The following is a 19,459-nucleotide window of genomic DNA, read 5'->3' on the forward strand; positions in this document are numbered from 1 at the left end:
TTCAGAGCTGCGTTTTTCTTAGCTTATTTTAGCTTTTGAAGATACGGTTCTACTGGTTTGAAATACATAAATATTTTATTTCACTTGTAATTCTTTCATCATTTCAGTTGATTGCTAAATTATAAACATTATTCAAAGTTTGTTGTGGGGAAGGAACTTCAGTTATATTATATAAACTAAATGCTATACTTAAATTATCCTCTCTACTCTTAGGTTCAGAGAGAGAGTTTTTTGTGCAAGCCCAGTTCACCATGGCTGCCAGTGTATTTGATTTTTGTTGCCATGAACTTTGGAACAGTGAATCTAAATTATGACCCTATCATAGCCTATCAAGCAAGATGAAATCCAGCTTTGTCGTGGTTGGTGTCTCTCAAATGGATTAAAAAAATATGCCCTGAGGTTTATATTGGAACTAGTCTTTGAGCCATTACTTATGATCCCCCCTCTCATATTAATATTTGAAACTTAGAACTTAGATGAAAATCCTTAAGATAATCATTTAAAACTAATAGAACCGTCTCAGATTTTGTGTGGAATGTAGTTATAGATCAGAAGTAAGTGGGAAAGACTTCTGAATTGTAACCAAATCCATGTATTTTATTCTGCTTTGGAGGCAGAATTAATTTTAGAACTTTGCCAGACATTTGTGTGTAAAATGAGGCATGAGGCAGGAGCAGCAAACACAGAAATGACAGCTAATGTCAGAAAAGGAAAAGTTATAAAAGCATAGCATGCTGAAGCCATTTTAACATGTGTCAAAAAGCTCTCTGCACTTTAATAGCTTCTTAGGGCATTACAGGTATATGATAGAGTAGAGAGGTGCTGTTTTTAGTGAGACCCCCATAATAATAAGGAAAGCTTAAGTTTGGTTCAGTGTTGGGTTTTTAAAAGAAGGAGGGATGCTTTAAATTCATTTTAGAAAAATTTTCATCAAATGGTTAAAAATAAAAGAGCCTTAGTACCTAATTTATTCATGCTTTCAGTGAATATTCCTGAGCATCTGTTACGTGCCAGACACTGTTCTAGGCCCTAGGGTGGTACAGCAGTGAATAAGGCAAATGAGCTCTCTGCTCTTGTGGATTTTAGTTATCTGGAAAATGCTTAATGTGGAGAACCTCATTTTTGATGATGCCAAATAAATGAGTCATTATTGTACTTGGGAAGTGCAAAGAGAATTTGAAGTGTTCTAATTTGTTTCCACTTTAAGTGGAAATAGGAAATTGTCTGAAGACATAATTATTTTGAGTGAAATAATTTCCAGTAGGTGTAAAAGTGAAACGAGAAGTTTGAATTTAGACGTGCCATTAAATTTAATAATGTTTGAAATAGTATCTAAACTGCTGTGTTGAGGAAATTTGGCTGAAAACTAGATTTTGTCATGTTAGCTGTAAAAATGGGAAGGCTTTTCCAAAGAGGTAGAAACTAAGTTCAGAAGTAATACTTCTCTCCTTATTTTACTGGCGCAGTCAACTTAGTCAAGAAATAATTATGTAACACTAACTTCTTAGAAATAAAGTAACTTAAAGAACAGACAATGCATTCAAAATCATTCACAGTGTATTTGTAGAATTCTGAGAGGACCCTTGGCTCTACTGAATGGTTGTATTTCAGCAAAATTGGCTATACAGTGGATCCTATTTTCCCAGTGATTTTCATTATAGAGTCAGATATTTTTACACAGTAAGAAAATTCCCTTAGTATTTTAAAGAGTGAAAACGTAGGGTAAGGATTAAGTTGGCTGGCAGTTCTGTGTAGAGGGTTATATGTTATGGTATGTCAGCAGGTTTATGCTGTGTGTGTCTATGTGTTGGGGGGGTGGAGTGGTATGGCATGGGGTGTGAGAGGAGTTCATAGTACTTTGGAAAACTCTTCTTTCCTAAGTTCTGCTATGAAGACGTGGACAAATTTCTTGGTTGTTTCTAGCAATAATTCTAAAAGCTGAACCAGAGATCTCTTTACTGTAACCTTCTTGATTCTGTTATGCCTCAACATTGAGGTAAATTTGTTTCATGCTGGTGTGTATTTCACATCCTATCTTACACAGATTCAAAATGCTCTTGGCATTGTTTTGTTAGTAATTACTGTTCTTGGAAAGATTTTTAGGCTATTGAAGACTGGAAAACTTACGATATGTGTGAGCTTTTTAGGAGTTTCTTCTAAGATTAATGTAAAACCAGTTGGTTACTATTACAGAGTAATTGCCAATTAGTTCTCTCTTTTTTTTTTTTGGCAGTAGTTATTTGCTTTCATGAAATTAGGCAATATTTGCCTTACTACTTAGCTTGCTTTGCAAGGTTGCTATCTGATGGTAATTCTGTTAGCTTCAGACAATAACCACTCACTTGGATCTGGACCTCATTAATACAGAGAAGATTCGCTGATAAAACTTAATGCTAGTGAATAGTATAGATACTGGAGAGTCACCATGGAATCTTGTTACTAGCAAATGTTTTATATTGTATTGTGGTGATTGAACCACATCTTTACTATTATAGAGATCATATTGTAGAATGTTGGACTAGGAAATGGAGCTGCCATCAACTGTATTTATTTTGGGTATCCTTAAACTCCTATTTCTAGGGGTATAAAGCTATACTCTGGGTCCCTAAGCAAGAGTTTCAGTGAGGGATACTCGTAATGTTTTTGAACCTCACTGTAACAGACTTTAACTAAAGACAGTAGTGGAGACCCAAGAATAATGTGTTTATTTTGGAATCACTAAAGCTTAGTAACCTTAACAAATTTAGTGAGCTTGAAAGTAACAATTACACTTTTATAAGTCCCATACAGCCCCCTTTTGTAATGACCCAAGGAAACACTTATGGTGCCACTGAATCATCTCCTGGGGACCATCAGTTTTCCATTGGTCTCTGGCCAGTCTTTTTAAGACAGTTTCTCTTCTATGTATTTTAAAAAATAACATGTGTAGGCATTTTTCTAAAAATAATACCTGTGCTTTGTGGAAAATGTAAAAGAAATAGAAAACTACAAAGAAGAAAATAAGTGACTTGTAAGCCTGTGATCCAGACATAATCAACTTGAACATTTTGGTATGGATATAGGTTTTTTTTTTAATTAAAAGATTTTTTTTGTTGTGAGAAAATAACATATACACAAAAAAGCAATAATGTATATAAGTTTTAATTACTTTTTTCCCTTATGTATGGGCAAGGGAAAGAAGCTATATAAAAACTAAATTGGAAAAAAAAAAACAAACTAAATTGAGATCATCCTGTACTAATTTTTCATTTAATAGTGTAATATAGTTAATATAATTTCTTAGAAAAAGAGAAACCTAATCACTTGCTCTCATTTAAAGTCAATAGCAAAGATTAACTTTGATGACATCTCCAAGTAATTACTTTAGTTATATTCTGTTCTGTTTCTTAAAAAGTTGTTGAATGTAACCTCCCTCACCCTCCTAAAATATTTCTGAGAGATATTTGTTTTTCTTAAGCATATTGGGCGGTCATAGGTTGAGTGTTTTACAGAGCTCATAAATGTCTTCCTTCATATTTTAATAGGTCACATGGCAGATATAACTTCCAAGAAGCTAAAATTGACTATTAAAGACTATATTCTGTTTCTTCTTTATATTTCTCGTGACTATATATATATAGTAATTTGACCCAAATAATTTTTCCTATACTTAAATTTTTTGTTCTATAGTTTATTTTCATATTTGCTTTAAATCTTAGCCCAGTGTTTGAGCCAAAAGGCATGTTGAAGCTTAAGCTAAATTAAGTGAAATTGTTGGCATTAAATGGAAGCTAGCAACTTTGCAGTTTTAAAGTTTCTGGTAATTTGGGAATAGTAAGTGACTTAACTAAATGAGGTGAAGGAAGGTAATTCCCAGATAGAGGGTAGCAATAATACTAAATATACCTTGATTACCAGTTTTTTTTTTAAGGAAACAAACAATATGCTCAGAACCACCAACAGTGGATATCGTAGCTTAACCATAGGCATATTTGAAGTATCCATATAATCATTGTAAAGCCTGTGTTTGCATGGTAAGTTTCATAAACCAATTTAAAATTAAGGCAACAAGGGTAAAATCTACATATTCAGATAGCAAAGTTCTTAAATTCTAAAGTATAAGACACTAACTTGGATACCATTTGATCAGCTGTCAAAACTGAATGTTCTCAAAATATCAAGTAGAAAGTTCTTACAAAATTGATTACTAATTAATCAAGTAATACCTGTGAGCCTAGGTATTATGCTGTTGAAAATTGAAAATCAGTTGGTGCACAGTCAGCATATGGCTAATTGAGTTATTTTAACCAATGAAAATAATGATTTGTATGCTAATTTTAAAAAGTATTGTATATATTTGAAATCATATGTTGTTAAGGTTTTTGGAATGTGTATTTGAATCCATGTATGATTGTGAAGGTCTAATGTGGGAAATCTTAGAACATAAGGAACCTGATGGAACTTATGGATTTAGTCTTTTACTTACTAGGAATGAGAACTTTTTGGTAGGTGTAGTTCTGTAATGACTATGGCTAAAATAGGGGTTCTGTATTCCAGTTGCCTATTAGAATCAACTAGCAGCTTAAAAAAAAAAAAAAAAAAAGCCTGAGAAGACTCTCTAGGGGTAGGGCATGGGCATAGGTAGATTTTAACAGCTCCACAGGCAATTTTAATATTTAGGCTGCGTTGAAAACCAGACTTAAAAAAGACATGCTCCTGAGAATATTTGAATTGGAAGAAAGTGAGTACAGATTATTGTCCTTTCTCCTTGATTGTACTGTAAAATTGTTTTAGTTTTTCTTTTAAAAATTTTATTCCTTCCCCTTAACACCTTTAAAAAGTTTAGACTCAGTATTGTGTTTAATTTCTCGGGGAAAAAAAGTTTTGGATTTTTATACCCAGCAATATTAATGATTAGGAATTTCTTTTCAACTTTTTTTTTTTAAAGTTTATTATTATTAGTAACAGCTTTATTGAGAGAATTCACAAACCATACAACTCATCCATTTAAAGTGTACGGTTCACTGGTGTGCTGGTTTGAAACTGTTGTGTATCCCAAAAAGTCCTTGTGTTTTTTATCCTGATTCAATATTTTGGGTGGGATCTTTTTTATTAAGTTGTTTCTGTGGAGATGTGACCCACCCAGTTATGGGTGGGATCTTTTGATTAGGTGGTTTCCATGAAGATATGTCTCTGCCCATTCAAGGTGGGGTTCCTTACCGGAATCCTTTAAGAGGGAACCATTTTGGAAAAAGTTTCAGAGCCTGCCCAGCCAGAGACCTTTGGAGATGCAGAAAGAAAATGCCCTCTGGGGAAGCTATTTGAAGGAGAATACGGGAGAGAAAGCTAGCAGTTGTCTTCTGTGTGCCTTCCCAGAGAAACCTGGAACCTCATCAGCCCTTTCTTGAGTGAAGGTATCTTTCTTTGGATCCCTTAGTTTGGACATTTTTACAGCCTTAGAACTATAAACTTGTAACTTCGTAAATTGCCTTTTAAAAAGCCATTCCCGGGAGATCAACAATTCCATGCTGACCAGAAGCAGGAAAAGAAGTGTAATTAATAAAGAACCAGTGGCAGAGAGAGTTCATATAGAGTCGAGAGGCTACTCTGGAGGTTGCTCTTATGCAAACTTCAGTTAGACCTTGCTACCTGTCATACCCTGCCAACCCCCAACCAGGACCATTCCAGCCAATCCTGAAGAACACCTAGGGCAATATATGAGATTCCACAAGGGTTCCAGGCCCTAGAGTAACTTTCCAGAAACCAGCAATCTCCAGATGCATCCCTGGTTGAGATAAGTCCTGAAACCTAGCCCAGCCTCTCTAGAACATCAGATAGTTCCATCTCCCTACCCCATGTTAGTGACAGACCCTTCCAATATCAAAAATTTAGAATTGCCAGAGCCCAAACACCCCTAAAGAGAGGAATGGAAAGATCAAAGGTGATGGTGGAGTTATACAGAGAAGATAGGATTTAACAAATGAATGTGAATGTTGAATCATTAATTGATATTTCGTTGTGTCTCCAGTATTTTAGAGCAACTAGAAGTAAAAACCTAAAATTGTGAAATTGTAACCCATATTAAACTGAAATATGTTCTACAACTGATTGTGGTGCTGTGCTTTGAAATTCATAGCTTTTTTGTATATATGTTATTTTTCACAAAAAAAAGAAGGAAAAAGGTCGATTGTGATGATAAAAAAATATTTAAGTCTTCTAGCCTCCTATATTCTGGAGCAGCTAGAAGGAAAAATATGAGAGGATCATATAGTAGTCCATGACAAACTCTGGGATCTGTCCTGTAACTAGTTGTTGAAGAGTGCTTTGAAAACTATTGCCTTTTTATTTCTTTGCATTGTATATATGTTATACTACACAATAAAAGTTAAAAAAAAATCATTCCATTTTTGGTAATGTTACATTCCAGTAGCTTTAATAAACTAAAACAACTGTGTTTTAATATATTCACAGAATTGTGCAACCATCACCACAATCAATTTTAGAACATTTTCATCACCTCCATAAAGAAACCTGGTACCCAATAGCAGTCACCCACCCTTTCCCCCCCAATCTGCCCAGTAGTCAACCACTAATCTGCTTTCAGTCTCTATAGATTTGCCTATTCTGGACATTTCAGATAAATAGACTCATTTAATGTCTTGTCTTTTGTGACTTGCTCCTTTCACTTAGCGTAGTGTTTTCAAAGTTCATACATTTTGGAGCATGTATCAGTATTACATTCTTTTTATAGTAGAATGATATTCCATTGTTTGGGTAGACTACATTTTGTTTACCCACTCACCAGTTGATGGACTGTATTAATCAAGGTTTTCTAGAGAAACAGAATCAACAGGAAACACTCGCAAATATAAAATTTATAAAAGTGTCTCATGTAACCGTGGGAATGCAGAGACCAAAATCCGCAGGGCAGGCTGTGATGCCCATGATTCCGATGGATGGTCTGGACGAACTCCACAGGAGAGGCCTGCCAACTGAAGCAGGAAAAGAGCCTATCCCTTCTGAATCCTCCTTGAAAGGCTCCCAGTGATTAGATTAAGCATCACTCCTTACAGAGGACACTCCCCTTTGGCTGATGGAATCAGTTGTGGCTGCAACTGACGTGATCATGATTTAATTCTGTGAAATGTCCTCATCGTAACAGACAGGCCAGCACTTGCCCAACCAGACAGACAGGCACCACCACTTGCCCAAGTTGACACATGAACCTGACCGTGACATGGGCATTTGGGTTGTTAGGACTATGATGAATAATGCTACTCTGAACTTTTTTTTTTTTTTTTTTTGTATAGATTTACGAGTTCATTTCCTTTGGATATATACTCAGGGGTGGAATTGCTGGGTCAAATGTACTTGGATACTTTCTTCTTCTCACTGAAGCCTGAATTTGAACTTCAGGGTTAGAAAGTCTAATCATAATGCTGGGGATACCACAAGGCCACGTTCTAATTGCATTACATTATATATAGGAAGAGGTTTAATACAGCCAGTTGGTTTGGTGATCCTCAGAGAGACAAATGGTTCACTGAAAAGGAAAGTCTGCCTATTTTTCCTTGCTTTATTTCAAGGAATAGGTAGATCCACTTGGTCTTTTATTAAAGTTGCAATTAAACCTTTTTTTTTTTTTTTGGCATGGGCAGCCTCCAGGAATTGCACTAAGATCTATTACAGGTCTCCAGCATAGCAGGCGAGAATTCTGCCACTGAGCCGCTGTTGCACTGCCCTTAAACCATTTAAAAAAAAAATTTATTTATTAATTTAAAAAAATTTAACAAACAAAATAAAACATTAACATACATAATCAGTAATGCACCATATCATCACTTAGTTGCCTGTTCATCATTTCTTAGAACATTTGCATCAATTCAGAAAAAGAAATAAAAAGACAATAGAAAAAGAAATAAAACAAAAACAGTAAAAAAAAAGATTATACCTACCATACACCTTACCCCTCGCTTTCATTGATCACTAGCATTTCAAACTAAATTTTTTTTAACATTTGTTCCCCCATTATTTATTTTTATTCCATATGTTCTACTTGTTTGTTGACAAGGTAGATAAAAGAAGCATCAGGCACAAGGTTTTCACAATCACACAGTCACATTGTGAAAGCTGTATCATTATTCAATCATCCTCAAGAAACATGGCTACTGGAACACAGCTCTACATTTTCAGCCAGTTCCCTCCAGCCTCTCCATTACATCTTGAATAACAAGGTGATATCTACTTAATGTGTAAGAATAACCTCCAGGATAACCTCTTGACTCTGTTTGGAATCTCTCAGCCATTGACACTTTGTCTCATTTCACTCGTCCCCCTTTTGGTCGAGAAGGTTTTCTCAATCCCTTGATGCTGAGTCTCAGCTCATTCTAGGATTTCTGTCCCACGTTGCCAGGAAGGTCCACACCCCTGGGAGTCATGTCCCACGTAGACAGGAGGAGGGTGGTGAGCTTGCTTGTTAAACCATTTTTTAATTCAATTTTATTGAGGTATATTCACACAACATACAATTCGTCCAAAATATACAATCAGTGGCTCACAGTAAAGTTGAAATTTAAAGAAGATTTTCTAATGTCATACTTAGACATTAGAAAGAGGAGCAAAATGGTTAAACTCTTAGTACCTTTAAAATAGTAATTGCAGTATATTACCTTATTTAAGCCCTGTAACAGCTTTTAGCAATGATTGCCATTTTACTGATGGAGAAATGGAGATATAGAAGTTAAGTAGCTTGTACCAGCTCAGAACAGCTCCCAAATAGCAGGGCTGTGTAGTAAGAGTGACACATATTAGCCACTACACTGTGCTACCTGCCTTCAGTAGTTCCTCACTCTGTCTTAGAAGACATGTCATTGCTACAGAGCTTACTTTGGTTTATCTTTTCCAGGAAGTGATTCCTTTATGAAGGATAGTAACTATTTATTTGAATTTATCCTTGAAGTAAATTGCAGAGGAACAAAGGCTTATTAATGTATAAAATGCTGAAGATATAAATAGTTTTAAAGGATCTTTATTTAAATTAATTCTATACTCACCTGTAGCCCTTAAGGCCCATATATGCATACTACCCCAACCCCACTTTAGGCTTATTTGACTTTGACTTAAAAACAAAAAAAACTAAGCAGGAGATGGATAGATACGAAATTCTACTATTCCAGTCATAGCTCATAGTACTGCATGTATATTTTATGGGATACTTTTTTTCTTGACCTTCTTATATATATTCTTACCATAAAGCGTTGAAATGGAATGGTTTTTTTTTTTTTAATATCAAATGTTACACATTGAAGTAGATATTATCAAAGTTGATAGTTGGAAAGCTATATATTTGTTTTGGTGATAATATTCTGTCTAAAGATTTTTGAACATTTTCATATTCAGTGTTTGGCACTTGACAGTATTTTCCCCATGGTACCATTTTTGCTTATTTACCCTTATCCCCACATTTAATATCTCAGAAAAGAAAATATTAACTTATCATACTGTTTTCCTTGTTATGGGGTGCTCTCAGTTGCATTAGTTTAAATTACAGAGTATCATTTGGGTGTACATTATCCTGAAACTACCTATATTAGTTAGGGTTCTCTAGAGAAACAGAATCAACAGGGAACACTCGCAAATATAAAATTTATAAAAGTGTCTCATGTGACCATGGAAACGCAGAGTCCATAATCCACAGGGCAGGCTGTGAAGCCAACGATTCCGATGGAGGGTCTGGATGAACTCCACAAGAGAGGCTTGCCACCTGAAGCAGGAAGAGAAAACCTGTCTCTTCTGAATCCTCCTTAAAAGGCTCCCAGTGATTAGATTAAGCATCACTCATTGCAGAAGACACTCCCCTTTGTCTGATTGCAAATGGAATCAGCTGTGGATGCAGCTGACATGATCATGATTTAATTCTATGAAATGTCCTGATTGTAACAGACAGGCCAGCACTTGCCCAACCAGACAAACAGGTACCACCACTTGGCCAAGTTGACACATGAACCTGACCATGACACTACCTAATTTTGGTTGCTTATAGAAGTCACTTGTTGGAATCTGCTTGAGAGAGAAAAAGGGAGAGACACACACGTAAAGAACTTAATATGGATTTAATACTTATTCCTAAGGGTCTCACTTCACAATTTTAAATGTTCTAAGTTGCAAGCAAGCATTTGCAGATCATTTTTAAAATATAAAGTGATTATATTGTGGAGATGTAGAATATATCCTCAAGAATGTTATACTGATGGCATTCTGCTGTGCATACCTTCTTCCTCACTCATTTCTCCTTCTGTAACCGTGTAAGCTGAGGCTTTCTCTGTCTTAACTGTATCAGTTACCATGTCTGCAGAATTCTTGTATTAATCGTTCTTTTTTGAGTTTATACCTTTTTTATTCAAGAGTAATTGTAGAGTGATTTGAGAGGTAGCCTGTGTGTGTTCAATATATATCTTTAATAGGAAAACTGTTACTTCTCTTAACTTAATGGTATCCCATCAACTCCTTAGAAATTAAAAAAAAAAAAATTGTTGCCAAATGTGATGTTCTTTTTCTTTATCGGTATGTCAAATTTAGAATTATAATATTATAAAAATAGTCTCCTAGTAATTTTATACTTTGAGGGGGTTATAGTTTATGTACCACAGCTGTGGTACATTAACTGGATGGAATATTGTTCAGTTATTAAAAAGTATTAGATTTATAATACAGAAATGCACTGTTGATATATATAGGTGCTGAAGATCAGTTGTTGCTGCCAGACCCAAAATCAGTGTAGATGAATGTACCAGAATTAATTTTTAGACAGTAGAGATGAGTTTTTCCCGTACTGTGAAATTCAAGCCTGTTTTGTGTTTGAATCATAGGTTACATTATTATAAGTAGATTACGTAGGGCTAATCTATAATTTAGTTGCAAGACAAACCCTTCTTAACCCAAATTTTGTGTTAATAGGTTTTGAATAATAAGGACCTCTAGTGTACTTTTGTCTTGAGGCAAGTAGATGAACCAACAGGTTTCTTTTAGCCCTGCTATTTTATTTAGCCTGCTCTTCTCATGTGTGTTGATGTGATCTCCCCCTGCCCACTAGATAAATAGGGGTCACATGACGACAGAAGCCAAGAGAGCTGCAAAGATGGAAAAGAAGATGAAAATTTTGCTTGGGGGTTACCAGTCTCGTGCTATGGGACTCATGAAACAGTTGAATGACTTGTGGGATCAAGTTGATCAGGCTTACTTGGAGTTGCGTACTTTTGAAGAACTCAAGAAACATGAAGATTCTGCTATTCCCCGGAGACTAGAGGTAATATTATGTATTGCCTTGCAGCATTGCTTAGAAAGAGAGCTACAAAGCATTATCAGGGCATTTCTTTTCTGTTTTTCCTCTGAATGTAGGCTCTCTCTGAAGTTGATAGATACTTCTTGGCTATTTTCAATGAGAGTCTAATGTTTTTGACTTTCTAGTCACGAATGGCCTGTGTATAGATGGATAGACCAGGCAAATGGTGGCTCAAAGTCTTTTCCTTTACTAATTTTCTGTTCTGTATATAGATACGTTATAAAATAGAATAAATAACCCTAGGATTTGTCTTCCTGAAATGTAATTGCAACCCATTCATATGGTTCTCTTCTGTAAATTAAAGCAATGTCTTTTTGTTTTGTAACTTAGGATGCTGGGAACTTAGCTAGTTTATTCCAGAGCATTAAATTCCTTTGGTGAGTTTGGTAGAAATGTTTAGGTTTATCTCCTCAGTGTATATGATAGTTGGTTTTGCCCAGAAAAAGAGCAATCAGAGCATATGTAGGTGCATTTGCTGGTATACTACTGTCACAATAAGGCTTATTTGAGGTAACAAAACTATGACTATATTTGTTTCTCTTGGGGGAATTCTTACCTCTTAGGAGTCTTGAATAAACTCATTTTAAATTTTCATTGTATTTCCATATGAAATAATTATTTAATATTTTCGTCTCTTCAAGTGTTTAAAAGAAGATGTTCAGCGGCAACAGGAAAGAGAAAAGGAACTTCAGCATAGATATGCTGATTTGCTGCTGGAGAAAGAGACTTTAAAGTCAAAATACTGAAGAAGAGTTTATATTCGGTCACAAGATGAATTAATTGCTGTTTTTCTTACTCTGGAAGGCTGAGACTGATGTTTATCGCCATCAACAAATTTACCCACGATCTGTGGTTTTTCGGTTGTTTATTTTAAAAGATATCCGTCTTAAAAATTCTGTGTATAAAGACTTTAACTTCACAGGACATTTTAGGGTTTAAGTTATTAAGACGATCATTCTTTTAGCAGTGTCATATTTGCAAAATTTTTAGTTTTGGCCTTTAATTTTAAAAGCCTGATTTTAAAGTGCTGCCTGTGCATAAATTCTTGAATAAAAACATAACATTAAAAATTTAAGAATGTAGCCTTTTGTTTGAGGTCATTAGATATTACCTACAAAGCAGCAAATATGTGCTGTCATATTTAATGAGTCACTCTTTGGTAATCAGAATGGCAATCCAATATGTTAACTTTTAAATGCTCTAGAGGCACTCCTTTTGTGTCTGTTGGTTTTGGTAGACCTCATGATTGGTCATTTCTCCATATTGTCACAATGTAGATTAACTTCCTATACCTCAAAGATTTTTGTCACTATGATAAGGAAGGTCTCTTCTCTGCCCATCCAACTCACACAGTTTATGTATTAGGACTCAAAAGATTTTATTTTTCTTCACCAGCTATTTTCTTGTAAATTTTTTTTTTAACAGAGGCATTTTAAATGTTAATTTCATCAAGGCCATCAAACTTTATTAAAATTTCTGCTTTTAGCTTAACAGATCAATCACACAAGGGTAGAATTTGGAGAATGGGTAGAGGTAGGAAGATTGAACTTTACAGCAATTCATATGAAATGATTAGAAGAATATTAGTTGGCTACATGCTCAAAATAGGCCAACAATGTGTTGAATTTAACAAGAAAGTTTGTCTGATTTTAAATTACTAGGAGCTCAAAGGGAGGGGAAGAAGGATTCATTCATTTATTCATCAGATGCTTACTGAATATATACTGCGTGCCAGTATCCTGGAGATAGAACAGTGTATAAGATAGGCATCGTTTCTGTTCAGTGGAGTCTCCGGTGTTGGGAATGATTGTTATAATTCAAATGTTTATTGAATGCCTCTTATGTGCAAGGCACATATTTAGATGTTGGACAAAATTCTTCTTCTCATGAAGGTGACATTAGTGGAAGAGATACTTACTATACATATATATAAAAGGGAAAAGTATCAGGCCATGAGGTCTACATTCAATGGAGAGAATTAAAATAGGGTGGTGTGAAATAGTGACTGGTGATGAAAAAAGCTCTCAAGTGGTAACATTTAATATAAGATGTGGTTGACATCTTAGAGGAAGCCATTTTTGTGAGGTTCAAGGGAAGAGCATCCCAGACAGAGTGAATAGCTAATACAAAGCCCCTTTGGTGGGTGTGAGAAATAGAAGAGCAGTGTGTCTCAAGTGTCAAGAATGGTTGTATAGAACCGTATATAAGACCCTGCTAAGGAATTTGAGTCTTGTTCTAAGTAGATGGGAAACTATTGGAGGATTCAAAACAAGGGGATAACATGATCAGATTTGGTTTTAAGAACATCCCTGTGGCTGCACTGTGTCATTTCTCACCAGGTTGAAGACAGGGAAGCCAGCTAGTTAGGAGCTGGATGCAGTGATCCAGGCAAGCAACAGTAGTGATTCAGACTTGGTTCGAGGCAGTAGTGATAGCAGCAAATGAACAGATTTGAGAGGTAAGACTTCTGTTGTGTCATGAGACCATAAGTTTTTATTTTCTAGTTATCTATTCACTTAATTATAATACTCTTTTCAGTGATTTCTCATAGAAAATACTTTGATAACATCTATGAATAATTGTGTTTCTTCGTATAGTTTTATTTCATTTTTATTGTATGTTTTATTGACTGAACTGTGTAGAACAATGTTAAATAACAGTGTGATTGTGCTAGATTTTCTTATTTCTTATTTTAGTGGAAGTGTCCATAGTGTTACCTTTAAGTTGGCTGTGTATTTTTTATCCAAGAAGGATGTGTCCCTCTATTTCTAGTCTTCAGAGTTTGAGTTAGGAATTGTTTCAGAATTTTGTCAAATATACATTTTGGGCATCTGTTAAGATAATCATGTAGTTTTTCTCATTTGATTTGTTGATGATTGTTATATTACTAGCTTTTCCAACATTAAACCATCTTTGCAATCCTGGAATCAGGTAGATTGCTTTTTGTTTTTTTTTTAAAGATTTATAGGTCAGTTGCATTTTACGTAGACTTAAATCATACTTGTTTATAATAGTCGATACAATAATATTAATAAAAACTCACTTGGTACTCAAAATTTGAAATAATGTACATACTTCTAGCCTAAAAAAAATCACTAAGCATTGCATCATTTCAAAAGTGGCAGTTTCAGTGCATTGTGAACTGTTTATGCTTTTGCCATGTAACTGTACCACTTTAATTGGTAAATACCTGACTGTCATCCTTTGTTGGTATTGTGTAAAGCCCAGTGTTGTTTTACTCAGAGTGATTTTGGTGAGTATTTTAGCTTTCACATGTATCATATTTACTCACAGGCATTAAGTGCTAGTGTTAAAGCTAGTATGAAAAGTATGTTCAAGTCTCATTAACTTTGAGATATAAAATGGATGTGATAAAGAGCCATAAGAAACTACTACCATGAGTGAGCATCTTCTTTGAACTATTTGAAATAATGTAAAACATTGTCAAAGAAAAAAATACCCTACAGTGATAATAGTGATTATAGACCTACACTGTCCAGTGATGCATCCTCCCTATTTTTTTTTTGTGATGTTCTCAGAAATGCATTACTGCTAAAATAACTACCCTTTCAGTACTGTAGAATTTGATTTGTCATTTATTTAGTAATTTTGCATTTTCACATGATGGAGATTGTTCTTCTTTTAATACTTTTGAAATTTTGTCTTAAAATGATTTAGTTTTCCTTTTATATTTATTTACTAAATTTATACTTTTCTAGAAAACTTCATTGAACACTTCATTTCACTGAAATTTAAACATTTATTAGCAGAGAATTGTAATAGAAAGGGATTTAAAAATCCCTTTTCTATTAAATTTTCCATTTCTTCTAAAAAAGCTACCTGTACATAGTTCTACTATTTCTTATTTTTTCGTTGATTAGACTTGCTAAGGAGATCTTTTTTTTTGTCTTCAAAAACTGTTTGAATTTATCAATTTTGATTTTCTGTTTTGTAATGTATTAATATCTCCTTTCATGTTTATTATTTCCTTTGTGTCTTCTAGATTTTTCTCTGTAACTTTTGAGTCTCGTGCTTTTTATTTTGTTTTTGTTTGTATACAGATGAATACATTTAAGGCTTCTGACTTATCTCTAAGTATAAATGTGTTCACATTCTAGCCGTTCTGATGTGTAGAAATCTTGTTTTCTAAGTAGTTTATCATTGTATTTTTATTTTTTTGGTTCAATAATTAAGAATTTAAAAAGCTATCTGCATGGTTGACTTTTTTTTTTTAACTTTTGCTATTTGTAGGATGTTTACCTTGTGGAAAGAAAAGTATGACTTATATAGTTAATAGTTTTGAGTATTTCTTGAAGTTTTGGGGGCTGGCATCTAACCATTTTTTAAGAGAATCTTGTGGATTATTCAGTTTGTATGGGAGAGAGTTCAATGTGTTTCTATTCAGGCAATTTATATTATTCAAATTCCATTTTCTTTTTTTTGGTTATATACTACTGTATATTAATAGTATTATGTTAAACTTACTTCTCTCAGTTTTGCCTCGTTTGTCTAGAGCTTTTGTTTTATATATTTTGGTATCATCAAATAACTTTTATCTGTAGGTACAATCCATAAGAAGGACTACTAGTCTAAAATTCTTTTTTCCTATTTATGCTTTTTGCCTTGAGTTTTGCTTTCTTTGATATTAGAATTTCTCATCTTTTTTTGTTTATGTTTGCTTGATAAATTGTCCTTTTATTTCTAACTTTAATAAATCACTTTTAGTTGCGTCTCACAACGTATCTTCTTGGATTTATATTTCAACTAATTTAGAGAGTTTTTGCATTTTAACAGAGGAGTTAATACATTTGCATTTTTGCTAATTACTGATTTAAGTTTTCTATAATCATATATTATGCTTTCTCAACAATTCCTATAATTTCCTTAGTGGTTTGTAGTTTAATTTTCTTAGTGATTTAGAAGGTCACATCTTGTACCAAATTTTACAAATGATTACCATTTTGTTTAGGGTCCAGTCAGTATAAGGAAACCACACCAGTAATTTGAACAGGGAAAATTCAATAAGAAGAATTATTAACTAGTAACAGAGGATTAACTGTCTCTGAGAAGAGCAAAGAGGATACAGAAGAACAAAAAGGATACAGGAGTTGTGGAGCTGCCACTACCTCTGTCTGAGAAAGAGTACCCAAGAAAGAAACAAACTTGAAAGATAACATTGCTCCAAGGCAGATATTCAGACCTCATTGAAGAAGGTATGCAGTGGTTTGGTCTATTAGGTGGAGAAGCTTGCTGAGGTGTCACAGTCTGGGCAGGGTAGATGTCAGTGAAACTAGCGAGGAAGTCATTTACTGTGGTTCCTGTGAAACTTAGAGGAAAGTTGTGGAGAGAGTGTGCCATTGGGTCTCCCAAACATAGCCAGCAGAGAATCTAGAAGGAAAATATCTGTGCTGGAAGTGAAATGCCTTCTACTCGCGATGTCCCTCTAATGCCCTTTACTAACAATACCTAATATTGTGCCCCCAGCAAAGGAGAAATGCTTAGAGAATACAACTCCAGTATCACAAAAAGGGTAAAAGGGTGGATTTGAAGATGGTGTAATAACCGTTGTATTTCAAAATTAACCTCAAGCCTGTAGTTTTCTGAGCATCTGAGTAAAGAATGATGCTCTGTTCAGTTGTCTGAACCCATTTTAGTTCCATTCATGTCCATATCTGTCCCTTTGGGGAATCTCTTTTTTATTACCCAAAACTATTTATATGGTTCATCTGGTGGTTGTCCCTGGTGATCTGGATCCATCTCTGCCTGGGCTTAGGTTATTTGTAAGAAGAATTTCCTTGGTTCCTTATGTGCTGGTTTGAAACTTATGTACCCCAGAAAAATCATGCTCTTTATCCTAATCCAGTGTTGTGGGGTCAGACCTGTTGTTTGGGTGGGATCTTTTTGATTAAGTTGCTTCCATGGAGATGTGACCCACCCCATAATGGGTGGAACCTTTTGATTAGGTGGTTTCCACAGAGATGTGTCTCTGCCCATTCAAGGTGGATCTTAATCTGCTTACTGGAGTCCTTTAAGAAGGAACTATTTTGGAAAAAGCTGAGAGCCAACAGAGATGGACACATTTGGAGATGCAGAAAGAAAACGCCCCCAGGGAAGCTGTTTCAAACCAGAAGCCAAGGAAGGGGCAGCAGACACCAGCCATGTGCCTTCCCAGGTGACAGAGGTGTTCCAGACACTTGTCAACCTTTTTTGAGTCAAGGAATCTTTCTCTGGATGCCTTAGTTTGGACATGTTTATGACCTCAGAACTGTAAACTTGTAGCTTAATAAATCCATTTATAAAAGCCAGTCCATTTCTGGCATATTGGATTCTGGCAGCATCAGCAAACTAAAACACTTAACCCTGCCTGCAGTCACTCCTACATTATTTCTTTGGGCCTCCTTTATGTCACATTTTCAGGTACTGTAAAGCTTAGGAGGAAAGTTCAGATAACATCTCTCTCAAAAATGTTCATTTTTTGTCAGAGTAATACATATATGTGTTTACAGCATCAAATTTTGGGGAGATGGTGACAGCTGGGACAGTTTTTGGCTATTTTTTTTTTTCCTTTTTCTTTTTTGTGAGCAGGCACCGGGAATCGAACACAGGTCTCCAGCATGGCAGGTGATCCACTGAGCCACCATCATATCACCCTTTTTTGGTTATTCCTACTCCACCCAAAAGCATAGTAACCAAGAATCTTTGGACCACATTTGCATTCTAACTAGATGACATGTTATCCTCATGAACTCCAAAATATGAGTGGGTGGGGGTAAACTATCAACAGGCACAATAATTGAATCTTTGCAGGAAAAAGCAGAGGGAAAGCAATGGGACGTCAGACAGACCTGAGAAAATGGGAAGAACATTGAATTAGCCAATATTTAATCACATGGGTTATGTTGTGGACAAAGTTGAGAACAGTGACTAATAACTGGGAAGGGTTTTGCTCACCCGAGTAGTGCGTGACTGCAAGGGAGTAAAAGTTTGAAGGCAGATTAGCAACCCTGGTAATTAATGTGTTAACATGACATTTTTTTTTTAAATCTAAGTATTTCAAAAGTCATGTCTCAAGGCAAGATTTTTTTCTTTGAAAAAAAATTCAATGATTTAGTGATCAATGGGTAGTAAAGTCACCAGCTATAAAACATTTGTTTCAACTTACTATCTAGGGCGGTACTATTAGGTTATGGTAGTCAGTAGCCACATGTAGCTATTGAGTACTCTTGAAGTGTGACTGGTTCAAATCCAAATGTGTTGTAAGTATAAAATACTTAACTTGATTTTAAAAACTTTGTATAGAAAAAATAAAATAATTTTTGCTTACATGTTAAAAAGGAAATATTTTGGTTGTATTGGTTTAAATAAATATATTATTAAAATGAAGTTCACCTGTTTATGCTTTCTAAATTGTGGCTAGTAAAAATGTTAAGTTACATGTCTGGTTTGCATTTTATTTCTGTTCAGCACTGTTGTAATTTTTGTTAATTTCTAATTTAATTCTGTTGTGGTCTGAGAAACATATTTAGGATGATTTCAGTCCTTTTAAGTTTGAGACTTGTTTTGTGGCCTAGCATGTGGTTTATCTTGGTGCATGTTCCTAGTGCACCTGAAAATAAAGTATATTTTGCAGAATGTAATGTTCTATAAATATCATTTCACATCAATTGATAGAGTTTGGGTCCTCTGTAACCTTATTGCTTTTTCTCCATGTGCTTTATAAGTTACTGAGAGAGGAATGTTGAAATCACCAAATAAATGTGGATTTGCATATGTTTCATTTCAGTTCTGTCAGTTTTTGCTCCATCTTCCTTCCCCCTGGGATTTTTTTTTTTTTAACTTTTTTTTGTTGTAAAATATATATACAAGGCAAAGAAAGAAAAAAAAGCAGTTGTTTTCAAAGCACTCTTCAACAAATAGTTATAGAACAGATCCTAGATCTGTCAGAGTTTGTCATGGGCTACTATACCATCATCTCTAGATTTTTCCTTCTAGCTGCTCTAGAATATAGCAGGCTAAAGAAGGATTTTTATCATCACAATCGACTGTTTTTTTATTTTTTTGTGGAAAATAACATACAAAAAAGCAATAAATTTCAAAGCACAGTTGTAGAACAGATACCAGAGAGTTTGGTATGAATTA

At 34.7% G+C, this 19,459-nt stretch overlaps 1 protein-coding gene across 1 annotated transcript in view; it reads left to right on the forward strand.

The window, feature by feature from the left end:
* Window positions 1-19,090, forward strand: part of CDC5L (cell division cycle 5 like) — an 84,536-nt gene extending 65,446 nt beyond the window's left edge. Inside the window, exons 15-16 of the mRNA XM_077161954.1 lie at window positions 11,072-11,284; window positions 11,962-19,090. Of these exons, the coding sequence (XP_077018069.1) occupies window positions 11,072-11,284; window positions 11,962-12,066 (318 nt within the window). The 3' untranslated portion in view covers window positions 12,067-19,090. The remainder of the gene's footprint in view (window positions 1-11,071; window positions 11,285-11,961) is intronic.
* Window positions 19,091-19,459: the final 369 nt, after the last annotated feature.

This window comes from Tamandua tetradactyla, chromosome 5, assembly GCF_023851605.1.
Source record: "Tamandua tetradactyla isolate mTamTet1 chromosome 5, mTamTet1.pri, whole genome shotgun sequence".
NCBI lineage: Eukaryota > Metazoa > Chordata > Mammalia > Pilosa > Myrmecophagidae > Tamandua > Tamandua tetradactyla.